The 25,560-nt window shown below is 40.0% G+C and overlaps 2 protein-coding genes across 2 annotated transcripts; both read right to left on the bottom strand.

The window, feature by feature from the left end:
• Window positions 1-5,111: 5,111 nt before the first annotated feature.
• Window positions 5,112-18,794, bottom strand: rnf122 (ring finger protein 122). The gene is made up of 6 exons (XM_070904707.1): window positions 18,770-18,794; window positions 13,359-13,515; window positions 6,369-6,414; window positions 6,240-6,281; window positions 6,029-6,111; window positions 5,112-5,226 (listed from the first exon to the last, which is right to left on the bottom strand). The coding sequence occupies exons 1-6, from the start codon at window positions 18,792-18,794 to the stop codon at window positions 5,112-5,114; spliced, it is 468 nt and encodes a 155-aa protein (XP_070760808.1).
• Window positions 18,795-20,507: 1,713 nt separating this feature from the next.
• On the bottom strand, window positions 20,508-25,226 carry LOC139284344 (gamma-glutamyl hydrolase). The gene is made up of 9 exons (XM_070904578.1): window positions 25,005-25,226; window positions 24,739-24,853; window positions 24,322-24,372; window positions 24,119-24,203; window positions 23,474-23,612; window positions 23,044-23,150; window positions 22,343-22,436; window positions 22,127-22,264; window positions 20,508-20,843 (listed from the first exon to the last, which is right to left on the bottom strand). Exons 1-9 carry the CDS (start codon window positions 25,120-25,122, stop codon window positions 20,725-20,727), a joined length of 966 nt encoding a protein of 321 aa, XP_070760679.1. The 5' UTR covers window positions 25,123-25,226; the 3' UTR covers window positions 20,508-20,724.
• Between the last annotated feature and the right edge of the window lie 334 nt (window positions 25,227-25,560).

Here is a 25,560-nt window from a genome sequence, read left to right as displayed (position 1 = left end):
GACGTCCTCCTGGTTTCTCATGTCATCCTTATCTGTCACGTCCTCAGGCAGCATCGTCACAGGGTGTCCAAACATTCATTTCTCTTTAATGTTGGACCAATGTGTTTGTGTGGCATGTAATCGCAGAGATCATCACCAGAGTGCTGAAGCTCCCTAAAATGACAACAATATACATTTTAAAGCAGTGGCTCCCAACCATTTAGGTTTGTGGCTCCGTAATTACAGGTTATGTACACAAATGGTGAGCAGTTCATCTAACAAGGGATTTTTCTCACTCAGATTGTTTCATTTTCAGGATTTAGAAGCCTGAAGAGGTCAGACTATCCAGTGATTCCCAAGGAAACAAGACAGAGAGTCTACAGCCATGCTAATGGCCCTGTGAGGCACACTTGAGCTAAATGCTAATGTCAGCATGCTAACATACTCACAATGACATTGCTAACATGCTGATGCTAAGCAGGTGTAATGTTTACCATGTTCACCATCTTAGTTTAGCGAGTAAGCATGCTAGCATTTGCTAATTAGCACCAAACACAAAGTATAGCTGAGGCCATTAATTTAAAGGTATTTTTCCTAAAACAAAGTTTTAAAAATTTAAATTTTGACCTGATGGTGGCGCTAGAGGAAAAGTCAGAGGAAAAGTAATTATGATTCATCCTCTGCAGATCATGAATGTCTGTACAAAGTTGTTGAGCTATTTCAGTGGCGGACCAACGTACAGGCCAACATTGCCACTAACATGGCTTCAAAGCAAGAATTAGAGAAAAGTCAGATACAATAATCTTAATTTTTTTTGTTTTAATCATCAGGTGACCCCTCAGATTTACTCTAGGGCCCCCTCGGGGGTTCCTGACCCATTAGGTTGGTAACCACTGTTTACCAAGGCTTATTAATTAGTCAAATGTTAAATCATTCACACTATTGAAGATCTTATGGTGTTGACTGTGCAACAGCCAAGAGTCCAGCTTCAAGTGAATCTTTTTTAGCATTTTATCATGAGGAAGTCTCAAAGGACTTTTCAGAAAGAAAAAAACAGAAGTAGGAGAGACTTTGACATAAAAAAAATATAACTTCATCTAACAAATCAGATGAGTACCGGAGAAAGTGAACCAACCAACCTAGTTTTGTGAGCAGCTTATTTCATTACCCGTCCACGGCACGCGCCCTCGACTCCTCGACTGCTGCTCAGGTTTAGGTTGCCTGCTGTAAAATGCACAGAACGAGAAATAACTTGACCTTACATTCACTCTAAGTGCCACGACGCTGAAGGTGGGAAGTGACAGAAACAAGCATTTCTCTGTGTGTCTGTGTGTGTGTGTGTGTGTATGTGTTGCCATCATCAGTTTATTCACAGCACAGATGGCTCTTTATTGCTCAGGTAGAGGCTGATCTCATGAAAGACTTGCTTATGTTTCCAGGTCCACCCAAGCAGTGTGTGTGTGTGTGTGTGTGTGTGTGTGTGTTGGCGATTACAGATGCATGTGTTGATACCATGCAGACCCTTTTCAAGCATTCTTAAGACAGTTCATTTTAATGAAAATTTAAGCCCATTTTGGACCCTGCACTCCAATAAAATCCTTCCACAGCATCAATCGTTTTTCAGCTTGAATATTGTAGTTATGGGTGTAATCTTTCATCTCTTGTGGCTCATATAAAGGCCTTTCATCTATTTTAAAATGACTGAACGACTGCAAAGCTTTCATCATGCTGCCATCTCGGTTGAACACCTTCCAGGCAGTAACTCACAGAGGGTCATCAGATATATGAGCTCTCATGATGAAACTGCAAAGGCAAAACCCTGCGATCACAGTCTGAAACATGCAAACAACACATACTTAACGCTCTACAATGCTGTAATTAAGGACAGATAAAGAGTTTGATATAATCACCAACTGCTGTGAATCTCAAAGGAAAGTTGCGAAACCGATGTCCATCATCCTGAGCAGCTCGACTCTTCCTCTTCCTCTTCCTCTTCTCTGTCTTTTTTTGCTGAAAAAAATCTCAACACCTCTTGAAGGCTTTTGTTTTGTAGTCTTGCAGGAAAGCTGTTTACTTACAACGCTCTACCTTGTAAAAATTGAGGGCTGAAGTGGCCTCTTGCAGGAGTAAACTGAACGTTGTCCTGTTGAGGTCTGAGTACCTCCTCTCTCCCCCATCCTCTCTCCTCTCAGTCTCCACCTTTTCCCAGCACCACCCTCTCCTCTCTCCTCTCCTCTCTCTTTTTCCATCTCTTACTTTCTATCAGACCCAGCGTTCACTTCCATCCCTATGAGATCTCACACCATCTGCCTTCGTCCTGAATTCCCTTTCAGGTCCTCAGAGGCTCCGCCCTGCCCTTAAGTCTAATTAGAAGGCAACCGGAGTAAGGGAATGCCCTTCAGACTTTCGATGCTCTGCCACCTGCAATCTGTTGCAGGGAAATAGCTAGGTACCGGTTGGATCCCACCAATAAGACGGAGGTCTTGCACATTTAATGAGGCAGCGTACAGATGGTCCTTGTTTTCATCCTCTGACTCCTCTAAATCTTGGAGTTTGCTTCTCCTGTTATACGCATAGGTTGAAGGAAGATTCAGAGCCCAATATGAATGCATTTACTGTAATATGTTATTTAACAATTCATTGTTATTATTCAGATTTTGAAGTGTTTCTGAAAGTTGAGTGTTCAAAGTCAAGTCAAATGTTTTTTAAAGGAAAAGACAAAGGTTACGAGGAAAGAGTGGAGCTTGTTTTCTGTCTTAGAGCAGCTCTTATTGTTAATTCATTATTAATATAATATTATTTGACTCATTATTGTATTTTTCCTGGAGAGGGATATTGCTAGATGTAGGTCCGTTGCGTCTCAAGCTAAAATGGAGATGATTATTCACACTTTGAATGCATCCTATCTCGACACTTTTAAAAAGCGGCTCCAGACCCACCTGTTAAACACACCTTTATTTAGTTTAATTTATTTACCACTCTTATCATATGTCAGTTTTTATGTCTTGCTTTTGTCTTTTACTATACATATTTTAAACATGTTTAGCACTTTCAGAACGTTTTAACACTTTCACTTCAAATTAAAAAACATACTTAATACATTAATCTAATCAATAATTAAAATAATTGTTAGTTGCAGCCCTCTTAACAGGTCAGGAAAGACATATTGTTCTTTGCTTTTTCTTGTGAAATAGATAGTATAATTTATCCAGAACTCTAATATATACTCATATTAAACAATTTGAGAAAGAAAACATTAGTCTTTGGTTAAATTACTTATCCACAGTCTGTGCCAGGAGGTGTGAGTATGTATTGTTTGGCTTTAAAGGGTCACAAGACAAAAAGGTTGAGAACCAGCAACCTAGATAGATTAAGTTCATATATTTTCGTACATTATTTCACCTGATGGTGGCGCCAGATACATGAAGAAATAAAGAAGAGAGGCTGAGCAAAACAGACAACTGTATTTATTATTGTTTCAAGTTATTTACATCTGTTGGATTACAAAATGTGGAATGTGGCCAGAATCAGAGTGAACATTTCTCTTCCTCATGTGTTGAAAATGCAACAAAATGCAAATTTTTTCTTTCTTTTCTTGGCACACGGAGTCATGTGACTTCAACAGCCTCACCTGTGTGTGTTTGGCTTTTACTTACAGTGCAGGTGCCGTCTGTTATCTGGACAATGTGCTTTGTGAGTTTTGTGCTCAATTTAGGCAGTGTTTTGCTTTCTGAATCGCTGTAAATCACACACACACACAAAAAAACAACCTACGACCGAGGAATGTAAAACAGAATCACCAGCAATAATGCCACAAAAATGCTGCGTATGAAAGTGAGATTTGGTTGCTTCCTGGATGAATTCACAGAACAACACAGAGGGTCTGTGCTGCAGCTTCCCTTAGCTTCAGATGAAGCAGCATCTCTGATACTTCAGAGGCTTTTATAAAAGATTCACCGCACCTGAAAGCAAGGGGCCTGCTGTGCTGCTTCCAAACCTTACTCTAACATTTTAGAAGTACAAAGGCATGGAAACTGGGTTTTTTTTTGTGAATTCAAAGTGCAATATCTAAAAAAAATTCTTCAACATATATTTCCACAAAGAACCAAACTGTTACAGCGAGAGGCAGGAGATGTCAGTTCCTTCCATCTATATTAACACAATAAAAACATGTCTGAATAATAAAACATACGTGATATCACTGTAGAGGCAGGCACCAATCTGGATTTTACACAGTCATCAGCAAAAAATCAATTGATTCGTGAGAAAGATGAAAACACTGGTGAATTTGCTGCTTCCTCTAAGTAATATGAATCATTTAGTTCCCACTGATGAGGCGTGAATCCACCTTTTCCATAATTCTTTTATCTAGTGTTACCAAATCTTAAAAAAAAGAGCTTTCCATTTCTTTGAAAGCAGTTTTAATCAACCCTGTCTTCACCACAGTATTATTTATTCTCTCCTGGCATTTGTTTCTAGACAGCTCCAGACCTTGTTTTTATAAACTCTTAAGAATCGGCTGTATTTTCAGCAGAGTTACTTCTGTCAACATGTTCATGTGCTACTGTCGGAGATGTTAAGCAGAAAACATCACTTGGTCTCTACGGCTTTGTCTCCAAAGGTCTTGTCTTAAGAGTTTAATAACCTCATACCAGTGACCGCCATGACATACGACACTCATACATGCTCAGAGGGGATCAGTGCCTCCTACCCAGCACTTGTCATCCTTCAACACTCACTTTCCCACATCGCTGTGAAAAATGCAACCGTGTCTCCTCCACTTCAGTGATGCCATTAACCTCACTCGAGGCAACAAGAGAAGATGTGACGGAACGGGTGAAGAGGGGAATGTTGAAAGAAGAGTGGTGGAGTGATGTGTGGGTGGCTGGAGATAATCTTTCAGACACTACAAGGTGTCGTGTTGCAAACTCGGAGATGGTTGCTAGGCAACAGCATCCTTCATAGTCTTTCTCCGGGTGGTAACTAGGTTACCCCAACTTACTATCATCATCTTGGTGTTTTGCTGTGTTTTAACAGCAAGACAGTGTCCCTCTTCCTGTTGGTCGCTAACTTATACCAGCTGGTTCGGCTGGGCTGCGGCGTCCCACCCAGGCTGGCAGGGGTGGGAGAGGTTAAACCAGCTCGTCCAGAAGAGTCCCTATGCTGTGGTGCTGCTCAGGGGGGCCGGCTATGGGTTTGTTGCACATCGGGCAGACACAGCGTACCTCCAGCCACTTCACCAGACACCTGTGCAGAAAAACATGGACAAGAGAGGCATGAAAAGAGAACCTGAACTAAGGCCCTTTTCCCTGATCAAAACAAAAGCCACACTTGTGAACCATGTACAGTGATAGAAGAAGTACTGACATCTTTTACTTCAGGGGCAATACCACAGCATAAAATACTCCATTACATGTAAAAGTCCTGCCTTCATGATTTTACTAAGTAAAAGTATTTTGGTACTTAAGTATCAAAAGAAGTAAGTAAGGGTTGGCTTGTTGCTACCTTACTTCATACACTATACTGTTTGGTAGTATATTCTATATTTTGTCTAGATGGTGGTGGAGGATAATCCTGCACGGGTTATGGCTTGACTACCCTTGTATAATATCTCTCCAACGTATTATTCTTTTTGTCTCTCTTTCTCTTTGTCCAGGTGGAAAAAAATGCTCCTCATGTTCAAGATGACTGCGAGGAACGATGCACCACAATTTTAGATACCTAATAAACATCAAGATGTGAACATGCTTCCCCTACAAGATCTTAGTTCTACCTGCCGTCTACCCAGTGCATACTGGGATGCGCTATTGCCCTGACCACTCCTCCGTCACCCTGGATAGAAAGAAGCAGGAGAAGCGAATGAATGAATGTCAGGGCTGTTGAACAAGAACTCCTGTGGTGCCGCGCTGCAGCCGGGAACACTTCTGAGTAATTCCTGACCGCCGAACTTCAGATCAAACATGACCATTTTCATCTTTAACAAGCCCTGGCGGAGCGCAAAGTGGAAGCGAGAGCAGAGAAAGCCTCCACTGTGCTCTCCTGTACTCACTTCCTGTGGAAAGCATGTTGGCATGGCAACACTCCCAGCTCGTCTTTCACTTTGAAGTCCTCGAGACAAACGGCGCATGTCTGCTGTGAGAGTGGCAGACGGCACAGAGTGAGAGTCATTTGATGATATTATCATGTTTGTGTCACATTATAAAAGTTTGTGTTCGCTCACTGATAAAGACGTCAGTTACGTCAGTGAATCACATCCTTACCCCATGAAGACTCAACTTTTTTGGATCTCCTTTTAAAACCACCTGTTGGAGAAACAAAAAAACATTTAAGAGAGATTTTTTTTTCTTATTTAGACCTTAAAGTGTGCTAAATATTAAGCTCAGGATTACCTCTCTGTATCCAAACCGCTCACTCTGGGCTTGGTGTCGTAGTTTGCTGTGGACGAAGAGAGAAACTCATTAATAAATAACTTTGTTTATAATCTGTATAACCTTCAGTCATTACATGTACATCATGTTTAAAGTGATGGAAGAAGTATTCAGATCCTTTACTTAAGTAAAAGTAGAAATACCACAATGTAAGAATACTGTATTAAAAGGAAACATTTCACTCAGTGGTGAAGTGTAACTAAGTACATTAACTAGTATGATACTTAAGTACAGTTTTGAGGTATTTTAGTGTCACATTTCATGATACTTTATACTTCTGCTCCACTTTTTCAGAGGGAAATAGTGGAGTACTTTTTTACTGCATTACATTTATTTGACAGTTATAGTTACTTGTAATAATATAATATATAATAATATAACACTCACAGGGGGCATTTTTCTGCATAATGAGCACTTAATTTTGGTATTTTAAGTGCATTTTTCACTTCTGGACTAAAACTATAAATGCAGGACAACTTGTAACAGAGTATTTTAACATGCTGGTATTACTTAAGTAAAGGATCTGAATACTTCTTCCCAAACAGTTTCCTATTTACACATCCAGCAGACGCAGAGCAACAGTAGCATTCATTTAGAGTCATGTCTGTGACAAATGTGAGCCCAATATTCACTCTCTTTTTAGCTCTGTTTTTGGTCTCTTTAGCTGCTAAATGCTCATCTATGTTCACCAGCTAGTCGCTAACTGTTTCCGTCTGCTGTTTGATGCTGGACAGGTTGTGTACAGTGAGTTAAACAGAATTTTTTTTGCTACAACAAGTTGCAAGACTGAACAAAATGAGTGAAGTTGCCGACCGGTCAGCTAAATAATGAGCTGAAAGACACTAAAGCGCTTCATACAGCTGAAGGAAACTGCAGAGTTCGGTGATAATTCCCTGTGGGTTTGTCATGAATAACCCCTTTAACATTACAGAGACATCTGATCTATTGTTCATATAAACATATTTATTAGTGCAGAAGAATTATCAGCAAATATACTTTTGAAAGTAAAACTACTCATCATGCAGAATGGAGTTATATATTAGTATATCTTATATTATTGGCTCACTATTATTGATGCATTAACATGTAAGTAGCATTTATTGTTGTTGCTCGTCGCGATGAAGCTAATTTTAACTACTTTATATACTTTTGAGTAGTTTAATTAATACATATATTCATATTTATTGTAAGTTATGTACGAAAAATCTTGATCGGGGAAGTAACTTGTAACTAGCTGACAGATAAATATAGAGGACTAAAAACTACAACATTTACCTCTGAAATGTAGTGGAATAAGTATAAAGTACAGGCATTAAATGATAATACTAACTGTATGTAAGTATAGGACACGACTTTCCATCACTTCTCACTTGTTTATTAAGAGATAAAGATGTCTGTATTTATTCTAAGCCTGAGTTCAACAGTAGGTCATTGGATTCAGGCTAAGATTTAAGTTTGTGTGGTTAAATTATGGGACTTGGTGTAACAGAAGCTGTGTAATTGCAGGGTAAGCTTTGATAATAAACTGTCTTTTCAAACAGCTACAGTGGCCACACATCAACACACAAACACATGTTCTTCTGCAAGCGCACACACACATTGTTCACAACTGATCATGTAACTACACGCAACTGCTAACACACACACACACAAACACGTACATGTACACAAACACGGCTAATGAGCATGTTGCCTCTTTGAATCCCTGCTCCACCCCCCCAAAAAAAAAACAACAATGGAGGGGAGATCTTTATCACTTGGCGAGCTGTGTCTGTTCAGGCGGGTTATTTTTGGCCTCCTGTTTTTACACAACTAAACATAGACACAAATGTCTATCACTGTCTGTGATTTAAGCCTGAAACTAAACGCAGCGAGAGCATCTGAGATGAAAGGTAGATGTTTATTTGTGATCTGATCCCCCTCAAAAAGAAAAAGAAAAATCATATCTCTGTGAGTCGCTGCTTAAAGTAAGGAAATGACAGTTATTCATAGTTTTTGTCACTTGATTTATTGTTTACGCTGATTGCTGCTAACAATCTTCGATGCAGAACAATGTGAGGATACACGTTTTACATGTGCCGAGGTTTCCCATGCCTGGAGAATGATGTGAAGTGGGTGAAAGGGGGGCATGACGGCGATTTCGACGTTTCAGTTGAGCTATTGTGCCCCGTCTGCAAGAATAGAAAGTCCTCACACAGCTACTACTGACCAGTTCTTATTGTATGAAGTAACAATGAATTCAACAGGTGTAAATTACATCATGAAAGGTTCAGGAAACCTCAATCAAACCAATGCTTTTCCTTTCATGAATACATTTGAACAGACACTATTCTGTATTCTACTATCCATGTTTGCTCCATATTAAGTTTTCTACATCTTAGATTCATATTTCTCACTGTCATGTCTTCTGAATCTGGAATATATAACATTGAGTGCCTGACACAAGAAGGACCATACAGTATATTTCTAAACATTAGAGCTGAAACCAATTAGCTCATCAACAGAAAGTAAATCAGCAACTGTTTTGATAATTCTTTAATTGTTTAATTCAAAACGAGCAACCTAAATATACAGTATGTCAAATTGGGCTCTGGGAACACAACATGTCTTGAACACGTCAAGACAAAACTAAATATCTGAATCATCCTTTGATTCTTTTTAACATTACTTTAACATGACATAGAAAAGTTATAGAGTTTTACCATATTTAATTGTAATCAATGACTAGATTGATAAGTAAAAAGTCATACAATTTGCCAATTCCAATTCTACGTCCTTATTCTACCTTCAAATATTGAACTAATAATTTAATTTCTGACTGAAATAGCAGAATTAATTTTTAGGCTTTTTGTTATTCCATATTCTAATGTGACTGCCCATCATATGCCATAATATTTAATATCATATTACAGTTTCCATTTCATGATTGCTTTCATTTAAAGATGTATCAGCAGTGCACCACCTGGACATTAAATGAAATCAGAGCAACAGCTGGAGCTCTGATTGGTCAGACTCCTGCCAACACACAGGAGCTGGGGGGCTGTTTTTTTTAAATCCATCCATTTATTTTTTGATTACATTTATTCCAGTGGCATTATTATTCCAGACTCTATAGTTCTGATGTCAAACTGTCATAACAATGATCTCTGCAGTCACATTTATTATTGTTGGATAAATTGTGTTTCCAGGTGTGAGACAACATTTATGAGCTCAACGTCTCTCCTTCTTTTTCACAGATTAAACCAACTTAATAGACGTCTCTCTCTGCTGATGAGCTGCTGACTTTATTGCTGCGCTCACATGTGTTAGAAGACGACCTCCCACCAGCCTCGCTCTCTCTGCTGCCAAATCATTGTGAAATTAACTGTCACGTTATTTTCTGAATCTCTGTCTGCCTTCCAGTTCTCTGCAGGTAAGATAGTATCTGTATGACAATTTACAGCTTCATGGCACTGCAGGGGAATTGAGAAAGCAGAGTACACTGACCATTCATGTCTCCTGTTGGCTAATGAACAACTATGTTAAGCTCTATAAAACTGTCCTTTTTTTTCCCTCCTCTGGGATACAGAGCCTTTGGGAGATTTCACAGGTCCAGTCTCAGGGATCACTGACGGGAAATTAAATGAGTCAGTTAATTTATTTGGTGAAAGCGGCTCCGGTGGCTTAATATCTCTGCTCTCAGTCACTGTATTGTCTGGATAATAACGCCGTCAGCTTGTGGTTCTCATAATATCTCTCTGACTACTGTAGCAGCTGTGCCTCTCCTTAAACTGAACACAGACGCGCTGTGGGAGCACATCGGGATATAATTAAAGATGTGATATTTTTGGTTGTGTGCTTTTGGCACCCTTGTGGTTTTGCACTCTTGTACATTGCAGGTACCGCTGTGTACACCCCCGGTTTGTGCCACTATTAGAACAGATGGAATATGAAGGGTGAAAGGATTGCGAGAGCTTATTAGAAAAAAATCATATAATTGCTTTGTATGATTTAACAAGGAAACCTCACATAGACGAACTGAGACAGGGTGCGATTTTTAAAATGGGACGTCACAAACTCCCTGACACGCGGGAGAGAGCCGGTCTGAGAGGGATAATAGGAAACCTGCCCCCAACAGTGAATGGCATTCATCGCTCAGTATTCATCTGATGAATCACCCAGTCTATAAATGAATTCACAATCACACTCCTACCCAAGACTACCTTCAGCATGTTAATGGGGCCAAAAGGAAGTGACTCATTGGTTATGATTCAGAGGCAAGTGCTTTAAGAGAAACAGGAAGGATCCAAGCTTTAGTGCTGAGTGCAGGCCAAACAAAACATTCATTATTACAAAAATGTGCCTGACCTCACTACTAGAACATGGATTTTGATAAATCAAAAGTAAATGGTTGTGTGACTGATGCTTGCTTTTGTCAATATTTGATACTAATTGACCCGACTTGACATTTATGCAAGTTTTTCTTTTCTCAAGGTAATAACGAAAATGTAAAAAAGATTTTAAAAAATACTCTAAATTGATTCCTGTTTTCTGTCTTTTAAAAAAAAGTCCTTCAGGTTTGCTTGAGAGTTGAAACATAGGAAATTACGTTTCTCAAAATAATTGATCTCGACATAAAAACATAACACACAAACTTCATCCTGTCAAGGTGTTTCTTTAATTGAAAAAGTAATCTCATATTCTATTTAGTAACTGTTCAGTATAGCTCTCGTCATAACGCGGGAGCATTTTGATCATACGACATGATCTTCATCAGCAGATGGAGTCAATGTGAGTGGGAAGTCCTTAAAATGCTGACACTGGGCAAACTCCATCTGCTAATGAAGATTGTGTGACGTAATCAAAAGCTCCAGAACAACTCCTTAATGGATCTCGGGGTGAGACAGTTTAGCTTTTATTTATTTATTGGCCATAAAGTAGTCACATTCAAACCTGCAATAACTGATTTATTGGCCACTTGGGGGCAGCAGATACAAGCTGTGAACAAAATATTGACATGTCATCACCTTTTAAGTAGATATGGAGAACGTGTTACCAAACGGTTGATTATTTACAGTTACGGAGCAACATTATCATTAATATAGAGTCAAGTTTCTGGCCACCTGGTGAACGTAAGTCCAATATTCTCTCTCTTTTAGCTCCGTTTTTGGTCTCTACCAAATCCTGAAGAAAATATCTGGCTCTTCAGCTGCTAAATGCTAAAGTATGTCCATCATCTAGTTGCTAACTGTGTCTATTTGCCAGGTGGTATACAATGGGTATTTAGAGCCTTTTTCGCTGTAAACAGCTGATTGCTGCAGCAGAAGCCGACGCTCTGTAGTTGTGTAGTTGGCCTATAAAATATCCAACAAATGCTTTTGATTGCAGAGTGATATGATTGAAAGCTCCAGAACAGCTACATCTCAGTGCTGCAGCTAGAATAAATTTTAAAAAACGCTGGCAAAAAAAGGAGGCAAAGGAATAAAATTGAGCAAAAAGGAGACCAGCTACTGTTAGTGACGTGGATTGTGCTCTGTATGTCTTCAGCCGACAGACACAAGTTGTTTTTTTAACTGTTTGACATTTTGATAACACAAAAGCGATTTGGACGCCAATTCAAACTCATACCCAACACCGAAAATAGCACATCACATTAAATAAAGATGCTCAGACATCCAAAGAGATAAAAAAAACAGGTGTTGATGTTCCCTTGTGAGGTTTTGTAGACTGCAGACATTCATGTGTGATGTTTTTGTGTACTCCCCCTGCGTGCTATTCAGGCCATGTTTATTCTGAGCAGAGTGTCTCTGCGGTTTTCCTCACTGCTGTCCTCACACATTGTGACGGGCTGCTTCCTGTTGCCTCATATCCCGTCCTTCAGACACAAACGTCCCCTCAGCTCATCAGGGAGTTCACAGTCAACAGCGGGAGAGGTCACCCTGTTCTTTTTCTTTCCTACCTCCTTCCCTCCCTCACTGTGTTTCACGCCTGCACCACACACACACACACGCACACACACACGCACACACACGCACACACACATACACACGCACACACACACACACACACACGCACACACACACACACACACACACACAATTTCCCTACTGTGGAGGTTTTTAGGGAAGGAAATCTTGGTCGGTCCACCACTTTGATCCAGGCTGAAATGTCTCAACATCTATTGGATGGATTGCCATGATATTCGGTACACGCCATTGTGTCAAGATGAACTGTAATCATTTTGGTGATCCCTTAATTTTTTTCATATAGCGCCACCATGAGGTTGAAATTTTCGCGTTATTTCACTAATTAGCAAATTTATTATTTATAAATTAGCACACTACATTGGATAGTGAACATGATAAACATTATACCTTCTCATCAGCATGTTAGCATGAGCCTCACAGAGCTGCTAGCACGGCAGTAGACTCTGAGGGTTTTAAAACCTGCGTTATTTAGTCCAAATTCTTGATTTGTTTTCTCCCTTGGTACGATTTGTTTGGGCAGATCTGAAGAGTCCAGTCAGTCCAGTCTCAAAGGAATTTCAATCTGACGCACTCTGCAAGTTTGAGCTAAATAGTTCCCATATCCAGGTAAACTTTGCATACTGGGATGGGGAAGAGTGAATTCATCAGTTGCTACCAGCTAGCCGGAGAATGAACCGAGGTCTGACCTCAAGTAGCAACGAGACTTCTTGATATTTGGACAGACAGGACTTTCTTCAGGACCTGATTCCTGTGTTTACTTTCTTGGTCCTGCTATGAGCTGTTCTCTTTTATTGATGCATTTTAGTTCGCTTTGATTTTTTTCTGTGTGAAAAGAAACTGAAGGGGAAAACTCATCACGTTTAGCAACGCGTCAACAGATTCGAACCAGAGCAAAGGAACTATAGGTTAAAAACACCCTTAGTGGGTTTTATCCCCACATAATTCTTATTTTAACTCACATATTTCTGTTTCTGTTGCCCCTCACCTGATGAAGTAACAGCAGAAGATGAGGCTCAGGATGAAGACAAAGATGCCTGTCCCAAAGATGACCATGTAGATGTTGAGTGGCAGGTCCTGGAAGGTGATGGGCGGCATGGTGCACGACTTGTTGGAGTAAACCAGTCCCAGACCACAAAAGCACCCTAAACAAATACAGAGGGAAGATTTAGAAACGCATTTACAAAAAGAGCAGGAGTGAAGACGTATGCTAGAAAAGGCAGAAAAATTAAGGCAATTGAATTGAATGCAATTGTACACATATACTCTACTGTTCGTGGTCTGACCTGCAGCTGTGTCCGCCTAATGGAAGCCATAAATTGAAGCTTTACACAAACACACACATGCACAGACTTTAAGGTTGAGGGAGAGTGATGCAGAAAGACAGCCACTGCACTTTCCTGTGATGGTAAATTAGTCCTTTTCAATGCCGTACTTAAACATGTAAAACACTCTTAATGCAGTATCCAAGCAACATGGCTGTATGGCAGATCCACACTTCTTTGTCTGATGATCGGTCAGTGTATTTTAAAGGCAATAAAGTGGACGGACGAGAAAGTAACAGTCAGTCATAAATGAAAAGATTATATTTGCTCAGCCCTCTTTTGTGGAATTAGAATTAAATCCTTTTTAAGACACTGGTGAAACCTAGTTCATCGGTTTTCAGACTTGAAGCCCTCTCGGAGAATGAGTGAGTGCAATTTGGTTAAAATGGCAGCATAAAACTCAAACCAAATTCTTTTTAGATTAAGATATCTGTATTCTTCTGTGCAGGGAGGTGATACACTACCAATGATGAACCTAATGTTTTCATGTCTTGAACTGAGTGCTTTTAGGGAGAACTTTGCAGTGTGCTCCAATCCAAACACATGGTTTTCCCATTAAAGGTGCCCTCCTTTGTCTCGTCCTTCTTGCTTTGACGCTACACTGTGTGTGTGTGTGTGTGTGTGTTTGTTTAACCATGAAATAGATTATAACTGTAGTCTGCCGTCAAGGTCAGAGATAGAGAGCTGGGGGAGGGGGAGGACTGAAGAGCAAATGTGGCATGGCTTTGGACAGGTTGCGGTATGTGTGCAGTTTACTGTATTTGATTGGGTGTGTTTATTATGTTATTTCTCACATATAAATATATTGAGAAGAACCATGAGTTGTCAGTTGTAGATTAGATAGACAGAGACAAGGAGATACAGAGAGCCCACTTGTGTTTTGTGTGCCTGTATGAGTAATGACAAGTCAGTATCTGCATGTGAGAGGGGGCCTTTGTGAGATCGAGGTCACGCTAACCCAGTGAGTGATAGTGAATAGGAGCTAACACCGGACTCATCGCAGTCTGCTGATGTGAACCTCTCCGCACTAGAACAGGAACAGGAGGCCGCGTGCCGCAGACGGGCCGAGAGAGTCTGCAGGTTTTCATTTTGATCAGACACTACGGCAGCTGAGTTCAGTGAGCAGCGCGGCTTCACCCGGAGACAAGGTGGTAATCAGTGAAATCAGCTTGTTTATTGTCTAATCACAATAGAGAGCTTCTGACTCCTGAGGCCTTCAGCAACATATCTTATTGTAGAAACAAACTGTACTATATAAAATATGAAATTCTATAAAAAGAGCTTTGCCAGAAACAAATTCACCAGTCGCTCCTTTCTGTTCGGATGTTCTTCCTGCGTCTCTGCTCCAATTTCCTCCCACAGTCCAAAGACATGCAGGTCAGGTGGACTGGAAACTCTAAATTGCCTGTAGGTGTGAATGTGTCCGTCTGTGTTTACTAGTCCTAAGGCCGACTGGTAAACCGTCCACTGTGCGCCTTGACTCTGGCCCAATGCTGGGATAGGCTCCAGGTCTGTATGACCCTGAACAGGATAAGAATTTGGACAGGTGGACAAAGGGACGGATGGATGAATAGATGGACATGTGGATGGATGAAAAATTGATGCATGAAAAGAGCGAGAGAGATGAACAAATGGATGGACAGATGGATGGACGGACAGACAAATAGACAAGATGGATGGATGGATGGATGAATGGATGGATGGGATGATGAATAGGTGGATGTATGGATAAACAAATTAATGGATGGATGCATGGAAGAATGGACGTACAGATGGATGTTTAGACAGACAGATCCCTATGGCAACTCACAGGATACACATTTTTAGAAAACGTATGGCTGGATGAACAGATTGGTGGATGGATGAATGGATGATGGACAGACAAACGGATGTAAGGATGGACAGAAAGAGGGATGGAAAAACAGATGGATGTATGGATTAAAGAACAGTCAGACAGATGGAGGGATGGATGGAGACCTTTACCAATTTCATTTCCCTGCAATGGGTATTGTTTTCTTGGGCCACAGTTTTTTTTTATTGACCCTGGTATTTCCAGTCACTCCTGCAGCCAAAGTGGCACGTTGACATTTCTATTTGACATTTTTCCCGCGTCAGAGTGGAAATTGCAGAGTGAGAGGATCAATACTTCCCACCTCTTAGTTCCACTCTCTCTGAACGAGCAGTGATGCTCCATTTATCCAGGCCCGTCGATTTCTACACATTCAAGATCCACCGATAAATGACTTCACTCAGCGAGAGGCGATCATTAACAGAGACCTCGACGTTTACCTGATCCTCAGTCAACACTGTCAACATGAGAGTGTAAATTAAACACAAACTGATCGAAGGACATGAGCAGGGCCAGAGCCAGGACTTTACAGATACTAACGTCATGAGTCAAAATTCTTACTTTAAGAAGTTTTTGCCTAGCCACCAACCAAACCAACATATGTTAAGCTTATAAAATATCATACGTTTTTAAAGATTAAACCGGTGGTTCCAAATCTTTTTGGTTTGTTACCCCTGACAATAAATCTGTGTCCAGGTGGGGCCCTTTGTCACATTTCAGATGGTTTAATTTAAATAACTGCTTGAGGCCCAAAGAGGTAAATTATCCAAAATTTCACAGAAAATGCACAGATCTGAGAAAAGTCCAAATAATTCAGGCAAATTTGTGTAACTGGACGTTGTTTTCTTACAACCCCTCAGATTAATCTTGCGACCCTTTGGAGGGGCTCAACCCTGTTGGAAACTATAGCCCGACCGATTTATTTTAGGCCAAATTGATTCAAGAGAGTTTAAAAAATCAGATGATATATTGGCTGACATTCATTTTCTTTCCACAACCCATAACATAACATGTTTCAAAACACGTCTTCTTATAATTCAATTTCATGTCATTTATTGGCTGACATGTATGCAGATACAGATAACCACTGTACTAAACTGCCTAACTGTATATAAAGTAGTATGTGGTATTTTGCTTTTGGATGGAGCCCTGTATGACCACTGACCTATATATTGGCACACTCAGGAGGCACCCCGTTGCCATGGCGCCAAGAGTAGTAGATGCAGAGAAAGGATGGAGGCTAGCTAGCGAAACTTCTCATTTTGGCAACAGGGAGAATCTGAGTCAGGTGTATTGAGTTTCAGCTGTCAGACAGATTCGCGTGTCCCTGTTCAAAAAGGCAGGAAAGTCCCTCCGTGATTTGATAGAGCTGTAAAATGCTTCGACTATGACAGCTTCGCTGACAGCTCCTACGAGATGCCTGGTGGGGTTTTTGTCCTATATACGCCGTGTTCACACAAAGCCGCTTCTGCTGCTGCCACTGCCACTTGCACTAAAGACAGAACTTCCCATCAAATATTCAGCAGTTCACATGAGGAGGGGGAAAACACTCAAGCCTGCCTGCATGACTGCTGCCGGTTTTCAAGAAGTAGGTTGGGCCCAAAAGTCCCCCATCACATGCATGAAGGCGCTACATGTGTCACGCATACACACAGGAACAAATAGGCATGATCACAGATACACTGGCACACAGAGCTGACGCTGAGCTGTGGCTGCCTGATACTGCTTCATTTTTCCAGCAGAATGTCACTCTTTGATACTTTGTGTGTGTGTGTGTGTGTGTACTATTTCCCCTATGAATAGCAGGGGAGTCGAGCAGCACAAAGGGGGTAATTGTTCCTGTCTGAGCACCACCAACAGTCCATGGAGGAGGCTGCTGCGGCTGCTGCACTCAAACAGGCGAAGTCAGAGGGAAAAAAAAAAGACCACTAATCCATCATCTTCACCAGGTCTCACCGTGACAATGAAGCACTGACGCACCATTTCACTGTCATGAAGGGATTCATTTTGTCTAAGCATGACAGATGCACAGACAGAGAAGTTGTTCAGACTTCTTGGCTTTTGAAGATAATTGGTCAAGGCCTTGACGAGTGTAAGTGAGAGACTGCAGATAGTGTCTGCCTGCGTAAACATGATTACCCACAGAGGCAAAACGTTTCATAGAGAGCACAACGACTGGCCTTGTGCGGCTCTCAATTGGAATTAATTTAGATGGAAATAAAGGCTTCTGTTGATTGAGCAGTCTCTAATTCTACCAATCAATATACAAATTGATTAAACATTCAGATAATTAGTGTTTTAACATGTTCTTCATGGCAAAGGACTCAGACCTTTAAGGAATATTATTAGAATATGAAAGGGATACTGTAGCTAACTTAAAATACAATGAATAAGTGGGTATTTAGCATTCATAAGCAGAATACAACTCATTTAATAAAAGGTAAATAACACACTGTACTGTATGGGGCGGCAACTATTATTTTCATTATCGATTAATCCTTGTGTCTATAAAATGTTAGAAAATTGTGAAAAATGTGCGTTATAAGGTCCCACAGCCCAAATTGATGTGTTCAAATAGCTTCTTTTATTTGACCAACAGTCCAACATTTTACTATCATATATGACAAAGAAAAGAGGCATTTTGCTTGAAAAATGTCAGTTATTAAAACAGTTAGAATCGACTAATCGACTAAACGTTGCAGCTCTAATAACGTAGTTGTAAGCAGATATAAGGACATTTTTAAGTGTTTATTACTGTACCGCATTTGCCAACAATGATAACTTCTCCCATGAAAAGATGTTTTATATTATTATAACTGTCTTTTACTTTGTTGTCATTCAACATCCTGTGGGCTTCCTGTCATGTGTGACCACAGGAAGAGTTCTGGTTGTTGACAAATACATTAATAAACACCTACATACAATACTTGTGTTGTACAGTATGTAGGTTAGAGTAAAGTGCTGCCAATAAGTGATGTGTAGGAGACTCACTGTTCAGCGCCACACAAGTCTTAATAGGAGTACACTGTTTTTCTTTATTATAAGGTGAGACACAATTTCTCACAATGGAAACGTCTAAATTCAGAAAACACTGGAGCGATTCTACGATCTATAATCTTACAGCCATGAGAGCTTCACTGTGCTGAAATAACAGGCTGTGTTGCACATTGTATCACAGAGGCCTCACAAACAAGAGAGCTCTCACAATATAAAATGACTGCTCACCGTTACACCACTGAAACGGGTGCATCAATGCACCAGAGGGAGTCCTTGCCGGCGGGATCCGAATCCTGTTTACCAACAAGCCGCAGCCGCCCGAGCAGATGGATGACCGCAATAAAGCGCACAAGCAGAGCCAGTGACTGACTGCCGGCAGAGTAAAAGGTGAACGAGACAACTGCACCTGTAAAAACAAAAAAAGGTCGTAAAAGACGAATAAAAAAAAGGTGGATTTAAAAAAAAAAAGCGTATTTGTCGTTGAAAGTTGAATCGAGGTTATGTCACATTATTTGCGCGCTGGTTTATTCCTGCAGATTCAGAAAAGGAGAAATGGTGATGTGGATTTCCCCTCTCTTCCCCTCGCTGTTTTGACTCTGTTATTATTAATAGACGGCATAACACTGACCCAGCAGCAGCATCTGTTTGAGAGAGGGGGGGGGGAACTAGAGCACTGGCTCGATTTTCCTGCTCCCGCCCCCGCAGACGCTACTGACGTGCGGCGAGACCAATCGTCAGGTCGCCCGGGTCGGCGTGTGTTGTGACGGGCCTGGCTGCGCCTTCTGCCATCATCTCCCGGTTACTTACGCATGGGTGTTTTTCAGGCTAATTGACTGAGGGACAAAGTCAGTGCAAAGACTTCAATGTATACTGAGTTCATGAGTCCAAGTCCTCTTTCCTACCGGATTACTCCTCGAGGGTAGGTCCCCCTTGTCCAAAAATGTGTTCTGGGCCCCTATTGACCCCCATTTCTCCCACACGTTTTCTGCATTGTGTATAGGTCTATGTCAATTTAGAGCTGAAACAATTAGTCGAATTTATCAGTGAGCCAAAAGTAGTGGTGGTTACTACATTTTAGTCATTTACTTAAGTTCTTAGTACGAAGTTGACATACTTTACTGATTTACTAATTCATTAAGTGGTAAAATAATAAAGGCTAGTAAATATATAACAACAACAAAAACAATCATAACTAACTTTCTGGCTTTTTCTGGCGCTTTTAACCCTATCTCATTGTCTTCCTCAGTGGATGAAGGATGGCATTTATTTGTTGACGAAGACCTTGAGATGCAGTTGGAGAAACCCTGAAAATATATATATTCACCTTTAGGCCCTGATCATTTCAGTTCATAATGAGGTTTGGTGGGGCGATCACTATTACCAAACAAATTAGAAAATGACCACAAACTAATTGCCCCACGATAAACCTGGAGGCCTTTGGACCACTTGAAGGTCTGGGGCACTCAGCACTCACCAGACACCAAAATAAAGTCTCAGAATGAATCAATTGGTTTCTTTTTATGTATTCAGTTAAATATTCAATGACATTTTTCTGTAAATTTCCCTTCACAAAGGAATAAATGCTGTTTCAAATCCATCTCCACGCTGCCAGGGATAAAACTATTGGAAATGTGAATGATTAACATCCTGTGGTACGATCAAGAGCTCCAGAGCAGCTACTAAATGGGCCTTGTGGTGAGATGGTTTGGTGCTTTACTTCTTTATTGGCCTAAATGTAGTCAATTTATATACTTAAATATATCTAGTCTAAAAAATAATCTGTTAGCGGCCTATAATGTACATCCACCAAATATTATCTTTAATTGAAGAATGTAAACTCCCTGAATACCCAGACAAAAATATAGTGGACATGCCCCCCCCCACACACAAAAAAACACACCCACACACTTCCTTTCATCCAGATGTTCTACTACAAAGGCATTCATCTCCAAACACAAAATCTGAGTTTAATTATGCAAATAAGCACTTTAATAGCAAAAGCAGCTTATAAAAATATTTTAAATTCTTCTACATTGGTAAAATAAAAAAAGCCAGTGCTGGGGCAGAAACCTCTCCTCAGTGTGATAAAGTATCTCTGAATCAGCACACAAGTCACTGAAATCAATCAATCTATTGATTATATGAAGTTGTATATAAAGAGTGACACATAGACGACGAGACACTCAGAAGAAATAGAGTTGTTCATATCCTGTGAAGTTTCCAGCGTAGACAGGTGTGTAGTTGTAAATCAGTGACGAGGCCTCTTCCTCAGGATTGTCAAAGTGATGTAAACTTCTCCTCCCTAAACAAAGCAGAAGTGAAATGCATGTGATTTCAATAGAATAGATTAATCATCTCCACCGGGAAATTGGGTAGAGCAGGATATAGAAGTGTTAAATGTAATATTTGTATTATGTTGAGTATAATTGGATTGAATTATAATGGGATTTCCCAAACACTATCTTCTATATGTTGGTCTGTTTTTCTCAACCCAATATTCATGTTAATCTCTTCTTCAAGTCTGTCGCAGCTGAATTAATCTCTTTGGGTCTCTAGGTGTTGAATGAATTTATATTGAATTATCAATATATACTGTGGAAAATGGAAACTGGAAAATCAATTGAGAAACTGTTTATGAATACAATAACCACATTTCTGTCTTTTTTGGGTTAATCCAGTGAAATAAATACCTACAAATACCTGATAAATCGAGGTACTGCATCCCATTGATGCAATAATTATATACAAATACATTTCCATAAAGCAGTCCGGCTCATTGATTTGCAACCTTGACCACAAAAGTCGAATACCACCAGAGATACGTATTAAAGGGATAGCTACTCCGACTGAATGGCACTACAAAATCTCTGATGGCAGACAAAAACGTCTCACCATATATATAAATCTACATCGTCAGCCTGTAACAATGCAGTTTTTTACAGGTATTCTTTCTCGACTTAAAAGCTCCATGTGCATAACACTAATAAAGAGGCTACATCTGTATAAAGTAAGCAATAAAAACTAATAGAATTTCCATTTTTACTATAATTTATCAGCGTTTTGTTCAATAGATCAATAGCTGGGTTGACAGTTGTACTCTATACCTGTTAATAATGGGATTTTTCTTTGCACATGCAGGGGCCCACTGGCATGCTAGACCCCTGGATGTACGCCCAGGAAACCCTGATAGTATGTTGTTTTAAGACAATTTAAACATGTATCAGTCTGTATATCAGTTTGCACCTATCTGAGTTAATTTACTGTGACATGTTTACAGTTATCTAAAATATGTCTTATATATACATAAATGTCTTTTGTGGCTAATCAAGTGAATTAAGTACCTGAAAAAAGTCAAGGTACTTACTCACATTGATGCAAAACTCCTGTAAATCCAACATTACCATAATCAGTCGAGCTCGTTGTCAAGCTAAATTGCCCACAGTGGTCTAAAACAACCAGAGATATTAAAGGGAAACCTCGGTATTAACCGTATGACACAATCCCTGACAGTCATATCTCATAGCCATCGTTAATACAAAATGATCAGTAATTATTATTACTGATCATGTGTGTTTGTCATCTTACCTTCTTTGACAAAAAACTCCGCCAGCAGAGAAGACAACTGAACAGCATGAGGGGAGTGAGGAAAGTTCAGCTTTCTGTTCCACTGAAAACGATTCACCTCCGGGTGCCACTGTACTCCATAGAAGGGATATTTTTTACCTGCCAAACAATATATATATATGTAACTCTGATACAATGATTAAGTTTGTCAAATGAATATAAAAATAATCTTGTAACCTTCTAAGGTTGAGACAAAGTGGGCTCCGTTCTCAGCAACGTTTGTAGACAGCAGGGAGAAGAAAGTCTGCAGCTTCTCATTTTCCTGAAAGGTCTGTAAGAACATTTGTCTTATTACACTTGGTGGTTATTATTTATGTTTTATTATCATTCTAATGCTTCATATTTTGTTTCATATTCCAAGTTTTTTAAGGTTGCCTGTCTATAAAAAGCATGTGTTCTTGTGCTTTCTTTTGATGCTGTGACACTTTGTTTTCTCTGCCTGGGATCAATGAAGTTTATCTTATCTAACTTTGATTAATGTGCTCATCTTTCTGTACACCGTGTACAGTCTTCTTGTGCTGGAATATTGAATGGCCCCGATTGATTAAACACAAATTAATTTAGGAATGTGCGGCATATAAACTTAATATCAATATACAAACCAACTTCCGCACTGTGAACCGTGGGGAAGTAATCCAGCCTTGATTAACAAACAGTTAACGTTTTTATCGCAGGTGAAGTAATGCTTCATGAATGCTATACCTGCAGATTGTTCATTAATGCATTTATGTCTGTACTGTTTGTCTCAAGTTCCTGTTGAGTCAAAAGTTTCAGTCCTGTGTAGCAGAGACTGGGAAACACGCACACAACAAGATAAAGCCCCAAGGGGAATTACTGAAACATATTGTACATAGTGCCACCAGAGTGATTTCCTGTACCTTTACTGTAATTCCATAGTGGTGAAAATTGCCAGTCAGAGGTTCTTGGGTCAAAGCCTTCATAAGCTCGTTGGGGAAACCTTCAAACATCCTACTGGAGCCGGCCTCTGCAGGGAGAAAGGCAAATAAACTATAAATATATAAAATAACAACCTAACTTAAAAGATACAAGATTTCATCAAACTATGATACTATTACAAGATGAAATTGCAGAAATAATTTGCTGACAGTAGCAGAGCTTTTATTTATTTTGGGGCCAAAAACACCCTCTGATTTGTAACTTTCTTCTACTGACACCAAGTGGTACAACTAAGTAGCTGCAGTTTTGCAATGTTGCCAAACAAGGAACTAGTTCACCTTTACAGGCTATTCAGAATATATTCCCTAAATTCAAACTGTGAACATCAACAATATAGCAGTGAGCTATAACCTGTTGTTAGGTTGAGGGGCAACGCTAAGTTCTCAGCTGTGGTGTTTGACAGCAGATTTTCACCCGCCACCAGTACAGTCAGTAGCTGCATGCCCATACATGTGCCCCAGATGGGGAAGAAGTCCCCGGCATCATTGGCCTGAAACACACACACAGTCACAGAGTTTTTACTTTTTTTGTGTCTGAAACAATAAAGCAACAACAAGCAACACATCTTAACAATACTGAAAGAAAAGCTTGAGCAGTCTGCGGAAGAAAGGAAATTAGATCATGTGTTCAAATGTTTATGCAGGTAAAAGTACTATGATGTTATCATTAAACTGCACTTTAATGTTAAATATATTAGCCCTCAGTGCAAAGCAGTGTATTCAGTTGGTTTTAACTTTTATGAGCTTATTGTATGTTTTGCCATCACAATCTAAAGACAGCAAAGTAGGTACAATAGTAGCAATCATTTAAATGTAATGGAGTAAAAGACATTTAAAAGACAGATAACAAACAGAAAAATATTTTTTTTAAAAAGAAGATACATAGAGTTAGACAGGGCAGAGAGTGTGTGTGTGTGTGTGTGTGTGTGTGTGTGACGAACACACAGTTACAGGTCTCGAGGGAGAAACAATGAAAATAATGTTCTGCTGTACGAACCGTCCGAGCGAGTCTGTAAAAAATCTTCGCCACCCTGGCGTAGTCTGACGTCTCCAAATCTACGGCTCCCCCGATGAAAAGCAAGCTAAACAGACATCCCACAGTTAGAGCAGTGGCAGATGAGTGACGACTGAGGAGTGTATTTATCTAAGATATAAATGTGATCTTCCTCTGAAACACATTCATTCAGTGATAGAGCTCACCCATTTATCTTCCTGAAGATGTTTTCATATTCAGCGGTGGTAAGAGTCAGTCTGTGGAGGACATAGAAAACCTTGCTATGTTATTTTACATTGTTTCGACAGATCACAGAGGGAGACACGTAAACAGTAAACAAAATCACGGGTTATCAACATCCAACTTATGTCAACTACAGCTCCAAACATGCTGCATTTAAAAGACACCATCCTGAAATAACTGTCTACAGAAGCCCTACGTACATTTTTATTCTGCACATCAAAAGAGTGGGTTAATTGTCTTGTTGCAGGTAGAATTATCTTCCGTTACATCCATAATTGCTCCCTGCTCACTGAAATTGACAGATCATACATCATAATCCAATCAAATGTACGTTATGGTCCATCTTTACTGTTATAAACAACATAGAGGGCTCAACCCACCTGATAGGCATCACTCTGCTGCCCGCAGACTCAATGTATTTCACATAGGAGGCAGGTATGTAGGTCCTCCCGAACGGTTTCATGACTTCATCTGAAACCATCTGAGTCAAAATACCTGTGGGACAAAAAAAAAAACACAGCAGCTGAGAATACACTGTGAAAGAGCTACAAAGAAACTGTCATTAGCTCTATTTTCTTTAATGTTTTCAGCACCTAAACTTCTCTTTATCTCACTGTTTTCAAGCCTAGTAGCGCACTTCACTTACCGATCACAGGTCTGTCGTTCACAGCCTCCTGGTCGAGTCTAGTCGGCACAGCTTTGCTGCAACTGGAGCAGCAGCCAAAAAACAAACACACATATGTTGAAAATCCTATGATGACCATGTTTTCCCCTCAATTATTTAATACTAGTGACCAATCAAGGCTTAATACAGCAATTTAAAAAGACACAAGGCTGTTAGAGAGTGTCGATGAAGTAACCTGTAGCAGACTTATATATGTCGAGTTAGAGGAGGATATAGTCAGTACAGGGAAGTGAGGAATGTCCAGGTTTACATGTGATGACTCCTCTACTGCACATGCCGGTCAGGCAAGTTCACTGCTGAGGTAAACATAAATATTCTGCTGACAGCCCGGACTTTTTGGTAAAATTTCTGTGATTTAGTGTGGTGGGAAGCCATGCAACTTCATGGGTCAGAGGAGGGTTTTGCAATAAAGGTCGCAGAAATTACATGAGAGCATTTAAGAAGGCAGCTCTCGGTTCACGCGGCACACAAGGATTCAAAGTGCTGTCAAACTGGTTTCAGCCTGAGAATGAAAGTT

Source organism: Enoplosus armatus, chromosome 4 (genome assembly GCF_043641665.1).
Source record: "Enoplosus armatus isolate fEnoArm2 chromosome 4, fEnoArm2.hap1, whole genome shotgun sequence".
In the NCBI taxonomy this organism is placed as follows: Eukaryota; Metazoa; Chordata; class Actinopteri; order Centrarchiformes; family Enoplosidae; genus Enoplosus; species Enoplosus armatus.
The sequence above is the reverse complement of the archived record's forward strand: the minus strand, read 5'-3'. Positions and strand labels throughout refer to the sequence as shown.

Bases quoted from the DNA above. Each gene is read 5' to 3' on its own strand.
- LOC139284344 (XM_070904578.1), bottom strand. From the start codon at position 25,122: ATGGTCATCATAGGATTTTCAACATATGTGTGTTTGTTTTTTGGCTGC. The intron at 23,613-24,118 runs GTTCGTACAGCA...TGTGTGTTTCAG, and splicing joins TTTACAGACTCGCTCGGACG to GCCAATGATGCCGGGGACTT. The intron at 23,151-23,473 runs GTTATAGCTCAC...TTCTCCCTGCAG, and splicing joins GCCCCTCAACCTAACAACAG to AGGCCGGCTCCAGTAGGATG.
- rnf122 (XM_070904707.1), bottom strand. From the start codon at position 18,794: ATGCACCCGTTTCAGTGGTGTAACG. The intron at 13,516-18,769 runs GTGAGCAGTCAT...GTATTTGTTTAG, and splicing joins CCCGTTTCAGTGGTGTAACG to GGTGCTTTTGTGGTCTGGGA. The intron at 6,282-6,368 runs GTAATCCTGAGC...TTTCTCCAACAG, and splicing joins AGCGGTTTGGATACAGAGAG to GTGGTTTTAAAAGGAGATCC.